Source organism: Plecotus auritus (genome assembly GCF_963455305.1).
Source record: "Plecotus auritus genome assembly, chromosome: 1".
In the NCBI taxonomy this organism is placed as follows: Eukaryota; Metazoa; Chordata; class Mammalia; order Chiroptera; family Vespertilionidae; genus Plecotus; species Plecotus auritus.
Genome location: NC_137770.1, coordinates 56,432,060 through 56,454,812, shown reverse-complemented (window position 1 = coordinate 56,454,812; position 22,753 = coordinate 56,432,060). Strand labels below are relative to the sequence as shown.

Sequence of the window (22,753 nt, the reverse complement as noted above, 5' to 3'; positions counted from 1 at the left end):
GATTACAATTCCTCAGATCCATAAGGGACACACTGAGGGGGCAGACTCAGTGAGCACCAAAGCCCCCCACTGAAGCAAGTCTTGCCTCACAAGGGTGTCTCCAGCACAGAAGTTCTCCCATCATAGACACAGCTGATCCTCACAGCCAATTGCCTGGAGGTCATTTCCTCCCAGTGATTACAACATCAAGGCTTTACTACAATGAGACTGTGCACACAGCCCACAAAGGGGTGCACCAAGAGTGTCCACCTCAGGCAACTGGGGAGGCTGAGCCACTGGGACCTATAGGACACCTAACACACAAAGGCACTCTATCGACACAGGGAAGCAGCCAAAATGCAGAGAAAAAGAAACAGGTCACAAATGACAGAAATGGAGAAAAGCAAACTACTGGATATAGACTTCAAAACCACGGTTAAAAGGTTTTTCAAGAATTTTCTAGAAAAGGCCAATAAATTTAGTGAGACCCTCGAGGATATGAAAAAGGACCAACTAGAAATTAAGCATAGACTGACTAAAATAAAGTATAATATACAGAGATCCAACTGCAGACTAGAGGATCCCAAGAATCAAGTCAAAGATTTGAAACAAAGAAGCAAAAAACACCGAAAACGAAAAGCAAAAAAAAAAAAAAAAAAAAAAAAGAAGAAGAAAAGAAAAAGAATCCAAAAATATGAAGGGAGTGTAAGGAGATTCTGGGACAACTTCAAGCATACCAACATACGAATTATAGGGGTGCCAGAAGAAGACAGAGGGCAAGATATTGAAAACGTATTTGAAGAAATAATGACCGAAAACTTCCCCTACCTGGTGAAAGACATAGACGTACAAGTCCAGGAAGCGCAGAGAACCCCAAACAAAAGGAATCCAAAGAGGACCACACCAAGACACATCATAATTAAAATGCCAAGAGCAAAGCACAAAGAGAGAATATTTAAAAGCAGCAAGAGAAAAACAGTTAGTTACCTACAAGGGAGTACCCATATGACTGTCAGCTGATTTCTCAACAGAAACTATGCAGACCAGAAGGGAGTGGCAAGAAATATTCAAAGTGATGAATAGCAAGAACCTACAACCAAGATTACTCTACCCAGCAAAGCTATCATTCAGAATTGAAGGTCAGATAAAGAGCTTCACAGATAAGAAAAAGCTAAAGGAGTTCATCACCGCCAAACCAGTATTATATGAAACTAGAGGCCCGCTGCATGAAATTCGTGCACGGGGGGGTGGGGGGATGGAGGGTGTCCCTCAGCCCAGCCTGCACCCTCTCCAATCTGGGATCCCTCTCACAATCCAGGACTGCTGGCTCCCAACTGCTCACCTGCCTGCCTTCCTCATTGCCCCTAACCCCTTCTTCCTGCCAGCCAGATCACCCCCTAACCACTCCCCTGCCAGCCTGATTAATGCCTAACTGCTCCCCTGCCAGCCTGTTTGCCCCTAACTGCCTTCCCCTGCAGCCCTGGTCACCCCTAACTGCCCTCCCCTGCAGGCCTGGTTACCCCTAACTGCCCTCCCCTGCAGGCCTGGTACCCCCCAACTACTCTCCCCTGCAGGCCTGTGTCCCCCACAACTGCCCTTCCCTGTAGGCTTGATAGCCCCCAACTGCCCTCCCTTTCAGGCCTGGTCCCTTCCAACTGCACTCCCCTGCTGGCCATCTTGTGTCCCCATGGGGGCAGGATCTTTGACCTCATGGGGGCAGCCATCTTGTGTTTTGGAGTGATGGTCAATCTGCATATTACTCTTTTATTAGATAGCATAGAGGTCTGGTGCACGGGTTGGGTCTGGCTGCTTTGCCCTGAAGGGTGTCCCGGATCAGGGTGGGGGTTCCCTTGGGGCGTGTGACAGCCTGGGTAGGGCCCTGTGGTGGTTTGCAGGCCAGCCATGCCCCCCGGCGACCCAAGCGGAGGCCCTGGTATCTGGGATTTATTTATCTTCTATAATTGAAACTTTGTAGCCTGGAGCGGAGCCAAGCCTTCTGCTCCCTCCGTGGCGGCAGCCATTTCTGATGGGATTTATTTATCTTTTATAATTGAAACTTTGTAGCCTTCAGCGAAGGCCAAGGCAGGCCAGGAAGCTTGGCTTCCTCCATCGCCGGGGGCAACCCTAGCCTCCTGCTCTCTCCAGCTCCTTGGCTGCCACCATTTCTTTGGGCTTTATCTTTCTTCTATAATTGAAACTTTGTAGCCTGGAGTGGAGGCCTGGGCCCGCCAGGGTGTGCGGAAAGCTTGGCTTCCTCCATTGCCGGGGAAACCCAAGCCTCCCTCCTGCTCTCTGTGGCCACAGACATCTTGGTTGGGTTTATTTGCATATTTGCTCCTGATTGACTGGTGGGCATGGCTTGTGCTCGTGGCTTGTGGGTGTAGTGGAGATACGGTCAATTTGCATATTACTCTTTTATTAGATAGGATGCTGAAAGGTATGCTTTAAGAAGAGGAAGAAGAAGAAAAAGTTAAAGATAAAAATTATGAACAACAAATACGTATCTATCAACAAGTGAATCTAAAAATCAAGTGAATTAAAAATCTGATGAACAGAATAAACTGGTGAATATAATAGAATCAGGGGCATAGAAAGGGAGTGGACTGACAATTCTCGGGGGGAAAGGGGTGTGGGAGGTGCGGGAAGAGACTGGACAAAAGCGTACACCGATGGATGAGGACAGTTGGGGGGAGGTAAGGGCAGAGGGTTGGGTGGGAACCGGGTGGAGGGGAGCTATGGGGGGAAAAAGAGGAACAACTGTAATAATCTGAACAATAAAAATATTTTTTAAAAATGCCAAGAGCAGAGGCTGAAAAAGATGGCAGCTGGCAGGACAGAGGTGAGGGAGAGGAAGTGTATGAGTGAGGGTATGAAAGGAGGGTGTGTGGATGTGCGTGGTGTGTGTGTGTGAGTGAGTGAGGGAAAGTTAAATCTCGCAGGAGGAGCAGGGGCTGGCAGAAAGGCTCTCCTTGACAAGGAGAGACTTCCACCGCTGCGGGCACTCCCTGGATGGCAGGACTCCAGCACAGAGCCCACGCCATCTTGAAGGGGAGAATGGCCTTTTTTAGGAACTCATCAGTACCACCACCCAGACAGGCCTTGGAACTGCCCTGCGAACCAGCAGCCACTCCAGCCAAAATCCTGCTACCCCAGCTGCAGACCCGCGGACCCTGGGACCTCCACCTCCAAAGGAGCACCGCTTGGCAGCAGTAAGTGCAACCTCCCCCCCCCAGCGGCAGAACTCCAGATTCGCGAGTATTTGGATTCGCGTGTTTGCAGCCGCGCAGGGCACTCCACTCCTTAGGCAGCTCTTGGGAGCCACCGAGAGCCCCCGAGAGTGTGATTCTGCACAGACAAGGGCGCAGCCCCTCAGTAGAAATTCTGAATTCCCTCTTCCTGGATAACTGCCCACATTCACCCCAGCGGCTCAACTGCGGTGCCAGGACCCCTCAGAGTGCATCATAACTCTGCGCCCGGCAAGCGCACCTCCAGAGAGGCAAAGTTCCAACAGACAGGCACCCTGAGCCCATCTACCAACAGGGCGCTAGTGGGAGCCACTGTGAGCTCTCCCTGGGTGCGATCTTGAACAAGCGGGGGTGCACTCCCCGCCCCCCAGCAGTTTTGAATTCACTCATCCTGGATACCGGCCCACAGGCGCTTGAATTGCGTGGCTACACTGCCAGGGACCTTCAGAGCCCTTCACTGTGCCTTGCTGGCAAACGTACCGCGGATACTCCTATGAGCCGCCACTAGGAGTAAGTGCCTATCCACCACAGGTGCAACAGCAAAGCTGGGTCTGCCCACCCCAATACTGCAGAACTCTGGGCAATACAGTCACGCCTTTCCAGAGAGCAGGTCCCCTGAGCCCCATCACCCCAACTGACGGTTCCTGGGTGCCACTGTGAGTCCCTGCTGGGCACACGTGATTTCAATTAAGGGTGCAAGACAGCAAAAATTGGGACACTCCCCTCCACACGGCTGACTTCTAGATACAGCAGTTGTGCCTCTCAAGCTCACAGGCCTACATCAAGAAAACCCAAATAGCTCAAGGAGGAAGCTACACTAGATTAACATGCCCAGGAGAACTGAGAGATTGTGCCAGTAGCACCATCCCCAAAAGAACCTGGGTAGCAAAGCAATTGGATCTACAATTAAAACATTACAGGAAAACATGGGAAGGCAAAAAAGCAATCCCCAAAGGAAAGAAAAAGAGGAACCATAAGAAAGGGAGTTAAATGAATTCGAGGCTAGCAGCTTATCAGAGATAGAATTCAGAGTAATGGTTATAAGGATGTTTAAACAGATGGATGACAAATACACACAACTCAATGACAAATACACACAACTCAATGAGAACTCTAAGGAGCTGAATGAGAATGTCACCAACATGAAAAGAAACCAAGAGGAGATGAAGAACAACATAGGTGCAATAAAGAACACAATGGAAGGCCTAAACAGTAGACTAGAAGAGGCTGAGGACCGCATCAGCGAATTAGAAGACAAGGTAGGAAAAAACACACAAACACAGCAGCAACTGGAAAGAAGGCTTAAAAAGCAAGAGGAGAGCCTAAGGGAGCTTTGGGACAACAGAAAACGAAACAACATTCGCTTAATAGGGGTTCCAGAAGGAGAGGAAACTGAGCAAGGAATAGAAAACCTGTTTGAATAATGACAGAAAACTTCCCTGATATTGGCAAGAAAAAAACTATGCAAGTCCAAGAAGTACATAGAGTCCCAAACAAGTTGAACCCCAAAAGACCGACACCAAGACACATCATAATTAGATTGGCGAACACCAACGACAAAATAAGAATCCTGAAGGCTGCCAGAGACAGAAAGTTATTTACAAGGGGTCTCCGATCAGAATATCAACTGATTTCTCAAGGGAATGGAATGAAATATACAACGTGATGGAAACCAAGTGACTGAATCCAAGAATACTATACTCGGCAAGGCTATCATTCAAAATTGAAAGTGGAATCAGGAGCTTCACAGACAAAAAAGGGCTAATAGAGTTTTTCACTACCAAGCCAGCAATGCAAGAAATGCTGTAAAAAGAAAAAAGAGAAAGGCAAGAAGAAACACAAACACTAAGGAAAAACATGACAACAAACATGTACTTGTCAATAATAACATTAAACGTAAATGGATTAAATGCACCAATCAAAAGACATAGGGTAGCTGAATGGATAAGAAAACATGACCCATATATTTGCTGTCTACAAGAGACCCACCTCAGAGCAAAGGATTCACACAGACTGAGAGCAAAGGGATGGAAAAACATTTTTCAGGCAAATGGAAATGAGAAAAAAGCTGGGGTTGCGATACTTGTATCTGATAAAATAGACCTCAAAGTAAAGGCCATAATAAGAGATAAGGAACGCCACTACATAATATTAAAGGGAGCAATTCAACAAGAAGATATAACTCTGGTAAACATAAATGCACCCAATGCAGGAGCATCCAAATACATAAAAAATCTCCTGGAAGATATCAAGGAAGAGATCAACAACAATACCATCATAGTAGGAGACTTTAATACACCACTGACATCAATGGATAAATCCTCTAGACAAAAAATCAGCAAAGAAACAGCAATTCTAAATGACACACTAGATCAGATGGACCTAATTGACATCTTCAGAGCATTTTACCCCAAATCCACGGAATATACATTCTTCTCAAGTGCACATGGGACATTTTCAAAAATAGACCACATATTGGGTCACAAGCAAAGTCTCCCCAAATTAAAAAAGATTGAAATCATATCAAGCATTTTCTCAGACCACAATGGCATAATATTAGAAATAAACTACGATAAAAACATTCCAAAAAATTCAAACACTTCGAAGCTGAATAGCATGCTATTAAACAATGATTGGGTTATCAATGAGATCAAAGAAGAAATTAAAAACATCCTGGAGACTAATGACAATGAAAACACAACAATGCAAATAATATGGGACACAATGAAAGCAGTCCTGAGAGGGAAGTTTATAGCTCTAAAGGCCTACCTTAAAAACAAGAAAAAATGGTAATAAATCATCTAACTCAACAACTCAAAGAATTAGAAAGAGAGCAACAAGAAAAGCCCAGAGTGAGCAGAAGGAAGGAAATAATAAAGATCAGGGCAGAAATGAATGACATAGAGACCAAAAAAACAATACAAAAGATCAATGAAACCAAGAGCTGGTTCTTTGAAAGGCTAAACAAGATTGATGAACCTCTAGCCAGGCTCACCAAGAAGCAAAGAGAGAGGACCCAAATAAACAAAATCAGAAATGAAAGAGGTGAAATAACAACAGACGCCACAGAAATACAAAGGATTATTAAAAAAAATACTATGAACAACTCTATTCTAACAAACTAGACAACCTGGAGGAAATGAACACATTCCCAGAAAAATACAACCTTCCAAAACTTACTCAGGAAGATTCTAAAAATCTCAATAGGCTGATAACTATGGAAGAAATTGAAGCAGTCATCAAAAAGCTTCCAGCAAACAAAAGCCCGGGGCCAGACGGCTTCACAGGGGAGTTTTACAAAACATACAAGGAAGAACTAAAACCTATCCTCCTCAGACTATTCCAGAAAATTCAAGAGGAAGCAACACTTCCAAGCTCCTTGTATGAAACCAGCATCACCCTAATACCAAAACCAGACAAAGATAACACAATGAAAGAGAATTACAAGCCAATACCCCTCATGAACATAGATGCCAAAATCCTCAAGAAAATTCTAGCAAATCGAATCCTGCAATACATCAGAAAGATCATACACCATGACCAAGTAGGATTTATCCCAGGGATGCAAGGGATGCAAGGATGGTACAATATTCGTAAATCAATAAACGTGATACATCACATAAACAAATTGAGAGATAAAAATCATATAGTCATATCAATTGATGCAGAAAAAGCATTTGACAAAATCCATCACCCTTTCTTGATAAAAACTCTCAGCAAGGTGGGAATAGAAGGATCATACCTCAACATAATAAAAGCTATATATGACAAACCTACAGCCAAAATCATACTCAATGGACAAAAACTAAAACCATTTCCCCTAAGAACAGGAACAAGACAGGGATCCCCACTCTCACCACTCCTGTTCAACATAGTGCTGGAAGTACTAGCCATTGCGATCAGACAAGAAGACAAAATAAAAGGCATCCAAACTGGAAAAGAAGAAGTAAAACTGTCCTTATTCGCAGATGACATGATACTGTACATAGAAAACCCTAAAGACTCCATCAAAAAATTATTAGACTTAATAAATGAATTCGGCAATGTAGCAGGATACAAAATTAACGCCAAGAAATCTATGGCATTTCTATACACCAATAATGAACTTACAGAAAGAGAAACTAAAAAAGAAATCCCATTTACCATCGCACCAAAAAAATTAAGATACCTAGGAATAAACTTAACTAAGGAGGTAAAAGACCTATATGTGAAAAACTACACGACACTGAAAAAAGAGATAGAGGAAGACATAAACAGATGGAAGAACATACCATGTTCATGGATTGGTAGAATCAACATCATCAAAATGTCCATACTACCCAAAGCAATCTATAGATTCAATGCACTTCCCATTAAAATACCAACGGCATGTTTCGCAGACCTAGAAAGAACTCTCCAAAAATTCATCTGGAATAAAAAAAGACCCCGAATAGCTGCAGCAATCCTGAGAAAGAAGAACAAAGTAGGGGGGATCTCAATACCAGATATCAAGCTGTATTACAAAGCCACTGTACTTAAAACAGCCTGGTACTGGCACAAGAACAAACATATAGATCAATGGAATAGAATAGAGAACCCAGAAATCGACCCAAACCACTATGCCCAATTAATATTTGACAAAGGAGGCATGAACATACAATGGAGTCAAGACAGTCTATTCAACAAATGGTGTTGGGAAAATTGGACAGATACATGCAAAAAAATGAAACTAGATCACCAACTTTCACCATACACAAAAGTAAACTCAAAATGGATAAAGGACTTAAACATAAGATGGGAAACCATAAAAATACTAGAGGAATCCACAGGCAGAAAAATCTCAGACATATGCCGAAGGAACTTGTTCACTGATACTGCTCCTAGGGCAATGGAATCTAAAGAGAAAATAAACAAATGGGACTACATCAAAATAAAAAGCTTTTTCACAGCAAAGGAAACCATCAATAAAACAAGAAAGCCCACTGCATGGGAGAACATATTTGCCAATGATATAAACGATAAGGGTTTAATCTCCAACATTTACAGAGAACTCATACAACTTAACAAAAAGAAGATAAACAACCCAATGAAAAAATGGGCAACTGATCTAAATAGACACTTTTCGAAAGAAGACAGAAGGAAGGCCAAGAGACATATGAAAACATGCTCAAAGTCACTAATCATCAGAGAGATGCAAATCAAAACAATGCGGTAGCATCTTACACCTGTCAGAATGGCTATCATCAACAAATCAACAAACGACAAGTGTTGGAGAGGATGCGGAGAAAAAGGAATTCTTTTGCACTGCTGGTGGGAATGCAGACTGGTGCAGCCACTGTGGAGAACAGTATGGACTTTCCTCAAAAAACTAAAAATGGAACTCCCATTTGACCCAGTGATCCCACTTCTAGGAATATATCCCAAGAAACTAGAAACATGAATCAGAAAGGATATATGCACCCCTATGTTCATAGCAGCACAATTTACCATAGCTAAGATTTGGAAACAGCCTAAGTGCCCATCAGCAGATGAGTGGATTAAAAAACTGTGGCACATCTACACAATGGAATACTACGCTGCGGTAAAAAAGAAGAGAGTTCCTACCATTTGCAACAACATGGATGGAGATGGAGAGCATTATGCTAAGTGAAATAAGCCAGGCAGAGAAAGATAAATATCACATGATCTCACTCATTTGTGGAATATAATGAACGGCATAGACTGATGAACAAGAACAGATCCAGAGACTGAGAAACGTCGATCAGAACCTCAAACCTCAGGGAAGGAGGGGGTCGGTGGGAGTAAGGGGGAGAGATCAACCAAGGGACTTGTGTGCATGCATATGAGCCTAATCAATGGACACAGACAACAGGGGGGTGGGGCATGAGTGGATGGTGGGGGGTAATGGGAGAATAAGGACACATATATAAAAAAATAATAATAAAAATAATAAAATAAATAAAAATGAAAAATAAATAGAAAAGAAATTGTGAGGTAACCAGAACCCCAAGAACGCCTGAGAACGTCTTTCTTGCCATGCTAGCAGTCATCAGCTGTACGGTAATATTACCTGGGGAAAATGGGGAAGTATTTTGGACTTACATTCCTGACCCTTCATGGGTAAGAGCCCTTACGTGGGCTGATCCCCCGCCTAATGTAGTCACCAATAATACCAAACACCTTGGTCATCCAGGAGGACCATGGGTGGGGCAAGGAAGTATAATTACACAGGGGTTGCCACCCAGCTTCCCTTTTGTATGACACAAAATCAAACCACTGCTCCTTTGCGTGTAAAATTGAAGAGAGGTTTCTGGCTTGCGTGGACACCAAAGGAAGGGACTATCACTACTTGCTCCTGGGAGAGGTGCAGAAAATGTAACTAAGACCTTGTCTATACAAAAAGAAATTGACAACCAGTTTGAAATGGAATTGCCATGGCCTAGAGCAAAGAATATCCTTATATGGTATTATTCTACAATGTCATTATAATTTTTCCCAGATTTGTACTACCTCCATTACGTGTAATATTACCTCGCACACTTGGGAATCAATAAAAAATCATCTTTTTGGTGCTTGGAGACAAAGGTAACACATCTCTTGATATTTTAGAATTACAACAGCATAACGTACAATTATCCCAAACAAACTTACAAACTAATTCTTTGAATGTCTGGCAGCAATTTAAAAAGGACATGAGAAGATTTAATCCCTTCCACTGTATAGAGGGCCCCATAGGAAGGCACCTGAGCATTCTATATTGGCCCCTCTTGCCCTTTTGGCCAAGAGGGACCCTATTCTCACAATCCAATTGCCCACAGCTGTTGCCTGTGCTTTCTGTTCATGCTGAGGTTGAAGCCTCGTGGTGGCTGGTACCATGGATCTGTCTCTCGCCCATTGGGGTGAGCTGGGCCCTCCCTGGAGAAGAAACCTGGGTTCCCCAAGATATGTGATTAGTGCCAGGGCCCGCCAGCAGGCGAGGGGATCCCAAGGCAGGTGCTGGGCATGGAGGCCACGGGGGCATAGGCTACCAAGGAGAGAGAACTGAACATCACATCACCTTGCTTGGCCCTGGAGGATGGCTGGTTAGCCAGAGACGGGTAAGATTCCTCAGGGAAGGAACAACCTAAGACAGGCACAGTTGCAGAGGGGCCATCAGGAGAGAACTTGGGGGTCAACAGAGGTAGGGCACAGACCCTCACCCCCCCAACTTTGCAGGGGCCTGAACCCTCACCCCTTCTCAGGGAGGTCTCCTGCCCCCATGGCTGCTTCGCTTCCCATGCCCAGCACAAATTGGGACCCAGGTAACAGACGAAGACGGCTGCCAGCAGCTGCCCTCTCACTGCAACAAGAAGTCTTGAGTTGTCTTGTACCCATGGTATGGGAAAGTGGGTTTTTGATATCTAAATCCAACCTAGCACCAGGAATGCTCAGGGCCTACTCAAGAAGGCAAATAATCCTTTCCACTAATATTTACAGGGTAAAATAAGATTGTTGTTAGAGTATTAAATTTGACAGTAAAATAGTAGTCAAGTTCTCAGACTAATTTAAATTGGCTAAGTGAAATAAGCGAATATTCTAGAAAAATTAATGGTACTGGACAAAAAGCTGTTCCTAAAGTGTTAACTAAAATTTTTATTGGTAATTCATCTCATGGTATAATTGCGTAAATGTAATGAACCTAAAGCAGTCATATTTTAGTGCAAAAAATTAAAATTTAAAAGCTATCAAGACTACATTATAAAATTTCCAACAGCCTCCTAATATTTATATCAAAAAAGGGGGGATAGTAGAAGAATATCATGTAAGGAAAAATATCCTGTAAGTAAATTACATCTGAAAATTTTTACTTTAGAAAATTAACTTTCATTTGTAATGCTAATAGCAAGACACGCATGAAAAACACATGGTGTCTAAACAAGCCAAAGGAAAATTGTTTGGGCAAAAAATGAAAAAGGATCCCAAGTCAAATTTATAGAAAAGATTCCTTTATTAACTTTTGGTCAAGAATATGTTTGTATATTTTCAGAAAACACCTCCAAGACCATGTGGATTCCTGCAACAGAGAGGAATTGACAGGACTGCTCCAGCCATGAAGACAGAAGAGAAACAGTCCAGAGATGGAAGATGCTGACAACGCCTCGCCATACTAACAGTCAGCAGCTGTGCGTCATGGCAGGTTGCCCAGGACCAAACCAGAGAGGGTCAAACCTGTATTACCACCATTTGTCCACCATCCAGAACTGAAATATCATTGCTGAAATGTACACATAAGGAACTGTTTGACAATGAAATTGGGACTCAAAAGAACTGTTGGCCCAGAAAGAAACTCACTACAGACTGATTCATTTGCCTCCCAGCATAACCATTATTGCTTATCTCATTTTCGTTTCTTATAAGTGTATTTCTAGTATCACACGATCTCACTCATCTAGGGGAAATAATGAACAACATAAACTGATGAACAAAAGCAGACCCGGAGACAGGGAAGCATCGATGAGACTGTCAAACCTCAGAGGAAAGGTAGGGGAGGGTGGGGGTAAGGGGGAGAGATCAACCAAAGGACTTGTATGCATGCATATAACCCTAACCAGTGATCACAGACAACAGGGGGATGGGGGCATGCATGGGGAGGAGTCTGGGATGGGAATGGGGGGATGAGGACAAATATGTGATACCTTAATCAATAAAGAAATTAATTTAAAAAATGCCAAGAGCAAAAGACAAAGAGAGAATATTAAAAGCAGCAAGAGAAAAACAGTTAGTTACCTACAAGGGAGCACCCATACGATTGTCAGCTGATTTCTCAACAAAAACTATGCAGGCCAGACGGGAGTGGCAAGAAATATTCAAAGTGATGAATAGCAAGAACCTACAACCAAGATTACTCTACCCAGCAAAGCTATCATTCAGAATTGAAGGGCAGATAAAGAGCTTCAGAGAAAAGAAAAAGCTAAAGGAGTTCATCACCACCAAACCAGTATTATATGAAATGCTGAAAGGTATTCTTAAAGAAGAGGAAGAAGAAAAAAGTAAAGATAAAAATTATGAACAACAAATACATATCTATCAACAAGTGAACCTAAAAATCAAGTGAATTAAAAACCTGGGAAACAGAATAATTGGTGAATATAATAGAATCAGGGGCATAGAAAGGAAGTGGACTCATAATTCTCAGGGGGAAAGGGGTATGGGGGCGTTCAGGAAGAGACTGGACAAAAATCATACACCTATGGATGAGGACAGTGGCGGGGGAGGTAAGGGCAGAGGGTGGGGTGGGAACCAGGTGGAGGGGAGCAATGGGGGGAAAAAGGAGAAACAATTGTAATAATCTGAATAAAGATTTATTAAAAAAAAAAAGTAATAAGTAATGTAACATTCATATACTAAAAACATCTCTCCAGCAACTGGTAGGGGATGGATTAGACAGGAAGTGAAAAGAGAATAGATTCAATTCCCTACTCCAAGTGTGGTCCACAGACCAGCAGCAACAGCAGCATCAGGGGGGTTTCTTAGAAATGTGCAAATTTGTGCCCCACCAAAGACTCACTGAACTGCCATCTGTATTTTAAGATCCTCAGTAATTTATATGCTTTGAGAGGACCTAGACTAAAGGAATGAAGAGTAGTTAGAAAGGTGCTACAATTCCCTTAGTGAGGGCTGGAATCGAAGAAGCAGGGAGAGAAGAGAGGACATTTGATTGTCCTGGAAAATGCAAATTAACTGTGAACAACAGTTCTCTGCTCATCTCTAAAAATTTCAATTACTCCTTTTAAACAGATCACCAAAGCAGTCAAAAGGTAGGGAGATTTAAATACATTTTAAATACTTTTCCCAAGAGTATTGATAATAATCTATCAATTTCAGATTGGGACTTAGAAGAGGAAAGACTTGCAACTTAGTGAGATGCCATTTACATTTTACAAACTGAAGAAAATTAGAGAAACACATTTGAGGATCCAAAACTACTGTATATATTTTCCTAAACTCATAAAAATTTCCATTTTTACAAGTGTTAAGGTACAAGTAAAATAAATTTACACAGTTTTCAAATGAAAATTTATTAAAATCCTAACAAAATCACAAAGAACATATTTCAGTACTTTGCATTTCTGTGTGTATTAATCTTTAGGTCACTTTAAAATCAATATAATGAATTGGATATTAAATGATACCAAAGAATTGTTAATTTTGTCAGCTATCAATCACACTGTGGTTATGTAAAAAAAATGTCTATTTTTTTAGGAATGTATACTAAAATATATAAGAATGAATGAATTTGCTTCAAATACCTTACAAAGAGAAAAAGGAAGAAATACAGAAAGGAAATGTGGCAAAATCCTGATAATTGTTGAATCTGAATCAGGGGCTGAATATGAATGCAAGCCACAACCGGTTTTAATATAGCCTAAGCTAAAAATGGTTCTCCCATGTATAAAGGATTGTAAAAACGACAAAGAAAAATATACAACCAAAATGTTACCCCCAAAGCCTAGATTACTCAATAGCTAGCCCTATACAAAAAAAGTTTGCTGACCCCATTCTGGATGATGAGCATATCAATCTTATTCCACAGTAGAGAAAGACAAATCTAGTAAGCCCTAATAATACTTTAACAGCAACCAAGCAAAACACCTAATGCACAATTTCCTAACATTCAAAATGTACTTTAAATAATAAAAATTATTCTCATTCAATGAATTTTTGAATAAATCATGTACCAGGCACTGTTCTAGGGCCAGGATACATAGAAGTGAATGCAAAAGACAAAATCCCTTACCTTCATAGAATTCTGGCATTGTTAGGTTGACTTTTCTTACTTTAATCACAAATATTCTATTTTCCTTCCCTTCTATATGCTCAAGTACATGACTGTTCTGACATAAAAGCATTCATACATACTTACTTTCATTGTAAACAATCACTAACATAAAAGGTAGGTTAATCACTTTTATTATTTTATTTAAAATGTAGTAATTATGCAATACTTACTGGAGATCCAAAGTTATGTCCAACTTCATGAGCAAAAGTAATGTGAGAGACTTTGGGGGGTACATGAGACCCATAGTTCTGAACAGTAATAATTCCAGTGTTTAAGGACTTCTTCTTACCATCTGAATAGAGCTTACTTTTTTCACATATTCCTCCAGAGCTTCCTAATTCAGAGCAAAAGATGGCTAAATTAGTATCTATTTCACCCCAAAATAACTTTCTAATATGTACTATATTAAATTAAGACATTTTATACTTTGAGTCCAAAATACAACTGGTATCCACATATATCAAATACTCAAAAGTTTCTTTGGTCCAAGATTAGGAAGTCATTTCAAATAAAAGCTTTAATGAAGAAACTCCCAAGATTGAGTACAAAGCCCTTATAAATATTCCTCTTCATAACCAAAAGGTCCCCAGATTTTTGCTCCCAAAAATTAACGAAACAAATTTCTGTTAAATTTGAATATATCAGTATTTACACTGAGTCAAAATCTATACCTTTTATCGTTTACAAAGAAAACTTTAAGTGCACAAAAGTTGAATAAAATATTCTTAAGTAGATTCTAAAAAACTCGCTTCTACAAATAAAAGCAGTGATGCACAGGAATATGTACGTGATTCACTATCCTGAGCGACAACATACATTTTTTTTTTTTTTTTTTTAAGAACTAGGGTTGCCAAGGCATAGTGGTGTGGGGGGTGGGAGAAGTAGGGAGAGGTTGGTAAAAGGTATAAACTTTCAGTTATAAGATGAATAAGGTTTCACAATGTATACAAATAGCAAATCAGCACAATGTACACTTCAAATACCTTACAATTTTGTTAATTATACCTCAATAAAGCTAAAAAAAAAAAAAGAATTATGCGAAATGGGTAAAAAAAAGCACAACAAAGGGAGGAGGGAAGGTCGGGAGGTGTATGAAGGAAGGGAAGGAGGGAGAGCAAAAGTGGCAAAATGTTAACTATGAGATATTCACTGTAGTACTCTTGCAACCTTTTGGCATGTTTACAATTTTTTTCAAAATAAATTCAAAAAATTAAATTATGATTTTCCAATGTATCTTGAGAATACTTCCAAATTTTAAAAGGAAACCCATGTTTTTACTTGTCATTTTATAGTTCATTAATAGTGCCTGAACTTCAAAGTTTAATTCCAAAATGAAAGTGCTTTCCCATCTAAATGCAGTTAACATAAGAAATTAGAAAAAGAACATGAAATTCAGAAACTGGCTGGCCAATCCATGTCTTTATTTACATTGTACTGAGAAAACCATAGTTCTACTAACTATTGAAGAGTTCTAGTGAGAACTTCTTTAGTTTATATTCACATTTAAAATGTTTCTCTATTTGAATTTTTGTTAAAATACAATCAAATGGATTATTCTGATAACTGATCAAATTACTTCAAATTAGCTGTGTATGCAAAGTTAGAACCAAGTCATTAAATCATTTTTAAAAACCTAATATTTAGGCCGGCCGCTCAGTGGTTGAGCGTCAACCTATGAACCAGGAAGTCATGGTTTGATTCCCAGTCAGGGCACATGCCCAGTTATGGGCTTGATCCCCAGTGGGGGATGTGCAGGAGGCAGCCGATCAATGATTCTCTCTCATCATTGATGTTTCTATCTCTCGCTCCCTCTCCCTTCCTCTCTGAAATCAATAAAAATATATATTTTTAAGAACCTAATATTTATAACCTCTAATAAAGCATATAATAAAAAGCAATGAAAAGTAGATCTGCAAGAATGGCATGATACAACTGCTGTCTTGTTCCTTTTAAAATTAGAAAGTATATGGCAGCAAAACATAAATTTGAATTACCGTTATGATACAATGTAGGAAGCTGAGATGATAATGTGCTTAACAGAAAAATAAACTGAAAGACTGGGGCACACGCAGATTTTAACCAGCAAGGGATTGAGAATCTTTATGATAGTCAAAACTTACTTACTACCTTTTCTACACAGAAAACTAAATAAAAAAGGAAACAGCTAATGAATACTGAATAATTAATGTATTTTCTTAAGATACCTCTACTTTTGGAGATGAGTCCTAAGGACTATATCACTATTTCTAGAAAGTAGAAAAGATAGGAATCAGCACTCTGTATATAATAATAATAATAGTATACATGTTATAGTTTTGAACAAATAGTAAATTAATATCCTGCCTTAGCGAAGATTTGTCATTTGCAAATTGGTCCAATGTAGTACTGTCAAACTTGAATTAAGCATAGAAGACTCCACACTGCAAATTTATCAGTTAAAAAAAGTAGAGAGCATATATTAAAAACTCTGGTAATATACTTTTCTGTATTTTTAAGATCTAGTATAAGAGAAGTTCAGACATATACATGAGTGTACTTTTCTGAAATATAGCCTTTGTACTTCATATCTTATTTAATGTTTTAAACAACTGCTTTTGGTCTATTAATTATAGGAAAAGTTAATATTTGTTACGGACTAATAGAATATGTTAGAATAACTCAATTATACAGAAGGAAATAAAATACTATATCTAATTTTATAAGTTATAGTTTAATTTTTTAATACTGTAACTAGTTTTGATATGCCAGAAACTCAATTATTGGTAAGATATCATATATACTTATAAATAAACCATAACTGAAGTTGAGCAATTGCTTTATATTATAAATTTAAGATTTTACTATGTGTGTCATCATTGAAAAACACAATTGTGAATAACAATGAGAAGAGTGAAATATAAAATTAGAAAAACTACAAAGGTAATAAAATATCTTGACAGACTCTAAAAATACAATTTTGATGTGAGCAGGCCTAAGTACCTAAAACTTAATAGTAATATGCTGACCATACAATATTGATCTGAGCTGTAATTCTGAAACACAGTAGTACCACTGCCAGATAGGTTATTAAGAAATATCCGAGGGCATTTCTTTGTCTTTCATGACTGGGGGACAGTACTCACATGTAATGAGTAGGGACCACAGATGTTAAACATCCTGCAAAGGACAATCCAGACCTGAATAAAATGCCAATATTAAGTGTTCTGTTGCAACATTCTAATGATGTAATTCTCCTAGCCTTGTAATTAGACTTTTAAACAACAGGTTAAGAATTCAATAGGCTGTTGGTTATCTGGAGAACCGATGATGAGCTCTGTATGTCCTCAAATCCTAATATGTAAAATTAAATGAAAGTTTCTAAAATAAGAAAAACAGAAGAGACTATTTCTACCAAATGAAATGTTTCAAAAAATGTTCTTCAAATTTAATGAACAACATAAACTGATGAACAAAAATAGAGCAGAGACATAGAAGCATCAAACAGACCGTCAAACTTCAAAGGACAGCGGGGGAGGGGTTAGAGATCAACCAAAGGTTTTGTATGCATGCATATAAGCATAACCAATGGACACAGACACTAGGGGGAGGTGAGGGCATGTGCTGGGGACTGGGGAGAGGTAGATGGGGAAAAAAGAAGACATATATAATACTATATGTAATACTTTAAACAATAAAGAATTTTTTTTTAAATGCTCTTCACAAATGGTCAGAGGAATACCAAATGGTTCAGGATTAACTATGAGAGGAACTTCAAAGCTAGTGTTATTTAGCGACCTACTGATAAAATTAAGATGGATAATATATGAGCAGAATGTACTTAATTATGCCCCCCTAAAAAATGGCCCCTCAAAAGGTGTGTTACAAGAGTATAGCAAGTAAAGTAGAACAAAGGAATTATTTAATATATATAATTTACTTTGTTAAGGAACCAATGTTTTAGTCTCTAAATTAAATAAGAGGCTACCTGCTTAACAGAGAACTGTACTTATATCAAGTTCAGAGTAATTTTTCCAGATTCATATTCAAGATTGACTTTGTTTTGGAGACCAGACTCCCTTTATTGGGCTCTCTTTAAGACCCAGTATAATTTTTATGTTTTTGTTCATCTTCACCCGAGGATATTTTTCCCATTGATTTTTTGGAAAGAGTGGAAGGGAGAAAAGGAGTAGGTAGAGGAGGAGAGAGAATGTGAGGGGAGGGGGAAGAGAGAGAGAGAAAAACATCAATGTGAGAGAGACACATCAATTGGCTGCCTCCAGCATTTGTTCCAACCAGGGCTGGGAATCGAACCTGCAATTCAGGTGTGTCCTTGACCAAAATTCAAATCTGTGACTCTTCAGTGCAAAGGCTGATGTTCTAAGCACTGAGCCACACAGATCAGGAGGACAGTACAATTTAAAACTGGAGCCTCCAAGTCAGCCCAATTCGTTAGCTGTTTCTACTTATTACAGAGTTGAGGCAGAAGGTACTATTTTCCTCATTAATAAAACCCAAGACAGCACCCAACTACAGTATGAAATTAAATACAAACAAATAAAAATTAGTGTAAAAAAGACTTGAAGACCGAAAACCTACTATTCAAATGTTTCAACCTTCATTGTTTTCCCTAGCTTAACTGAGTCAGTCAGTGAAGGGAAATAGCTAATAATTTGAGTAATTGTTCTGTGAAAATTAACATAATAATATCAGAATAAAATCCTTTCCACTACCATATATTTGAATAGTGAAATATCTACAGGTTAAGTGAAGTTAAGCTAAATATGCACCAGAATCAAAATTAATTAGGCCAAATAAAAATGAGAAAAGATTAAGAAACAGAAACAGATCATACGTTGAGCAAATCAGCTATGAAATGCTATTTTAAAAAACCAACAAGATAACAGCAAGCATTACTAAGATGTATAGGCAGAAACATGAAGTCTCAAAGAAAAGGGCAAAGATAGAACATATTAAGGTGAAAAATAAACAACTTGAAGTAAAATGATTTACCTGAATTCAAAGAAACAGAATGGACAAGTACCCAGTCTCACAGCTCCCAATTCAGTGCTCTTTCCATCATGACATAAGAGTTAACCAAAATGATATTAAATATTATAGAGTAGTATTTATTTTATACTGCTCTCTCTTAAGAAGAAAATGAATTCTAACAATATAAAACAGTTTACCAAGATGCAGGAAACATTTCAACTTTTTAGAAATGTGTTAGAAAGACACAGCTAGAATATTACAGTATACAATACCTAGCAAAGTAACTACCAAATGCACTAAACCTGGAGTCAAAGGTCAAGATTCTAGGTTCTATATGTTACTGGGTTAGTCAGTCTGTGAACTTAAGTTTTCTCATCTTCTCCAAAGAGGACACACAGACGGCCAAAGACACATGAAAAGGTGCTCAACATCACTAATCGTCAAAGAAGACGCAAATTAAACCCACAATAACATATCATGTCACACCTACCTACATGACTACCATCAATAAATCAACAAACAACAAATGCAGGTGAGGATGTGGAGAAAAGGGAATCCTAGTGCACACTTGGTAGCAATGCAGACTGGTGCAGCCACTGTGGAAAACATTATGGAGTTTCCTCAAAAAGTTTAAAAAATGGAACTGCCTTTTGATCTAGCAATCCCATTTCTGGGAATATATCCTAAGAATCCTGAAACTCCAATCAGAAGGAATATATGCACCCCTATGGTCATAGCAGTGTTATCATATATAATAAAAGCCTACTATGCTGAGTCCGGTCGTCCATTCAACCAATCAAAGCATAATATGCTAATGATATGCTAAGGACACTCACTATGACGTGTGCTGACCACCAGGAAGCAGAAGCTCCGACTAGTAGGTTAGCTTGCTGCTGGGGTCCAGCAGATTGGGACTGAGCGAGATGGGCCAGACACGCCCTGGAGTCTTCCCACAGTCCCTCCCAGGACCCGATCATGCACCGGTGGGGTCCCTCAGCCTGGCCTGTGCCCTCTCGCAATCCAGGTCCCCTCAGGGAATGTCAGAGAACCGGTTTTGGCCCAATCCCGCAGGCCAGGCTGAGGGACCCCAGTGGTATACGAATTCATGCACTGGGCCTCTAGTTTACAATAACCAAGATTTGGAAACTGCCCAAATATCCATTGGTAGGTGAGTGGATAAAAAAGTTATGGTATATTCACACAATGGAATACTATGCAGCTGTAAAAAGAAAGAAATGCTTACCTTGTGTAACAGCATGGATGGACCTGGAGATTATAATGCTAAGTGAAATAAACCAGTCAGAGAAAGCAAATACCATATGATCTCACTTATGTGTGGAATCAAATGAACAAAATAAGCTGATGAACAAAACAGAACCAGAGTCATGAATATATGGTATTCTGACAGATGTCAGAGGGGAGGTGGGTGTATGGGGTGGACGAGATGAAAGAAGGTGAAAAGAATTACCAGAGAACAGATATGCAGAACCCATGGACATTGACAATAATGTAGTTAGGGCCAAAGGTAGGGGGAGGATGGGGTCTAGGTGGAGAGGAGCAAAGGGGAGAGAAAATGAGGTCTATCTCCAATAATGTCAACAATGAAAATAAATTTTTTTAAAAAAGAAGCTCTGGTGAGGAGAGATTAACCAGGAAACTTATATGCATACTAGAAGCCCGGTGCACAAAATTAATGCATGGCAGGGGGAGGGGGGGGTGTCCCTCAGCCCAGCCTGCACCCTCTCCAATCTGGAACCCCTCAAGGGATGGCCAACTGCCCGTTTAGGCCCGATCCCACCGGATCGGGCCTAAACGGGCAGTTAGACATCCCTCTCACAATCCAGGACTGCTGGCTCCCAACCGCTCGCCTGCCTGCCTGCCTGATTGCCCCTAACCACTTCTGCTTGCCAGCCTGATCACCCCCTAACCACTCCCCTGCCAGCCTGATTGACGCCTAACAGCTCCCCTGCCAGCCCAATTGGCCCTAATTGCCCTCCCCTGCCAGCCCGGTCACCCCTAACTGCCCTTCCTTGCTAGCCTGGTCGCCCATAACTGCCCTCCCCTGCTGGCCTGGTTGCCCCCAACTGCCCTCTTTTGCAGGCCTGGTCACCCCTAACTGCCCTTCCCTGCTGGCAAAAATTTCCCCTAACTGCCCTCCCCTGCTGGCAAAAATTTCCCCTAACTGCCCTCCCCTGCCAGCCTGGTTGCCCCCAACTGCCCTCCCCTGCAGGCCTGGTCACCCCTAACTGCCCTCCCCTGCAAGCCTGGTTGCCCCCAACTGCCCTCCCCTGCAGGCCTGTATCCCCCCCAACTGTCCTCCCCTGCAGGCCTGGTCGCCCCCAACTGCCCTCCTCTGCCAGCCCAGTCACCCCTAACTGCCCTCCCCTGCAGACCTGATCGCCCCCAACTGCCTCCCTTTCAGGCCTGGTCCCTCCCAACTGCCCTCCCCTGCTGGCCTGATTGCCCACAACTGCCATCCCCTGCTGGCCATCTTGTGGCGGCCATCTTGTGTCCTCATCGGGGCAGCCATCTTTGACCACATGGGGGCAGCCATCTTGTGTGCTGGAGTGACAGTCAATTTGCATATTACTCTTTTATTAGACAGGATATGCATAGCCCATGGACACAGATAATAGTGTGGTGAAGGCCTGGGAGGGATGGGTTTGGGGTGGAGGGGGCCAAAGGGGAAAAGAAGGAGATATTTGTAATATTTTCAACAAGATAAATAAATAAAGGAAGCTTTGGAAATTGTTAAGAGGATATTTATTACTAGCTTAAAAAATAGAACTAGAGCCCAGTGTGGCTCAGTTGGTTGAAAGTCAACCCATGCACCGAAAGGTCTCCAGTTTGATTCCTAGTTGGGGCACATGCTGGGCTTGCAGGCTGGATCCCCAGTAAGGGGCGTACAGGAGGCAGCCAATCAATGTTTCTCTCCCCCTCTCCCTTTCTCTCTAAAAAAATCAATAAAAACATATTTTTTAAAAATTAAAAATAGAGCAAGAAATAGAAAAGTAAAAGTATAGTCCAAAGATGCTAAAATATGTATAACAAATCATACAATAAACTAATAAAAATCTTCTATACTAATAAAAGGGTAATATGATAATTTTACCGGACATCTTCTGGATGTCCTTCCAGACAAAGCCACAGTGGCAGGGGCCGAGGCAGAGGCAGAGGCAGTTAGGGGCGATCAGGCCGGCAGGGGAGGGCAGTTAGGGGCGATCAGGCCAGCAGGGGAGGGCAGTTAGGGGGCGATCAGACCAACAGGCAGAGGTGGTTAGTGGTGTCAGGCAGGCAGGCAGGCGAGCAGTTAGGAGCCAGCAGTCCCAGATTGCGAGAGGGATGTCCGATTGCTGGTTTAGGCCCCATCCCACAGGGATCGGGCCTAAACCGGCAGTCAGACATCTCCCGAGGGGTCCTAGATTGGAGAGGATGCAGTCCAGGCTGAGGGACAGGCTCCCCTGTATACAAATTTCATGTACCGGGCCTCTAGTAGAAATATAAAAGCCTATCTTACCCTGGATAAAGCAGAGGTTGATTCTTTTTTAAAAGATAAAAATAATGCATCAGAAAAATTGCTGTACATATAGCTCAGAAGATGATAGACTGGTTATCAAACTATATATGGCAAAATTCATATTCAATGAGTCTGTGATTCTTTCTACAGATCTTTCAATTAATAAATTCATGCCCTAGCCGGTTTGGCTCAGTGCATAGAGCACTGGCCTGTGGACTGAAGAGTCCCAGGTTCAATTCCGGTCAA

At 40.9% G+C, this 22,753-nt stretch overlaps 1 protein-coding gene across 1 annotated transcript in view; it reads right to left on the bottom strand.

The window, feature by feature from the left end:
• The window catches only part of ADAM10 (ADAM metallopeptidase domain 10), a 186,661-nt gene that overhangs the window by 47,823 nt on the left and 116,085 nt on the right, over positions 1 to 22,753 (bottom strand). The window contains exon 9 of the mRNA XM_080675408.1: positions 14,193 to 14,356. Coding sequence (XP_080531534.1) covers positions 14,193 to 14,356 — 164 coding nt within the window. The remainder of the gene's footprint in view (positions 1 to 14,192; positions 14,357 to 22,753) is intronic.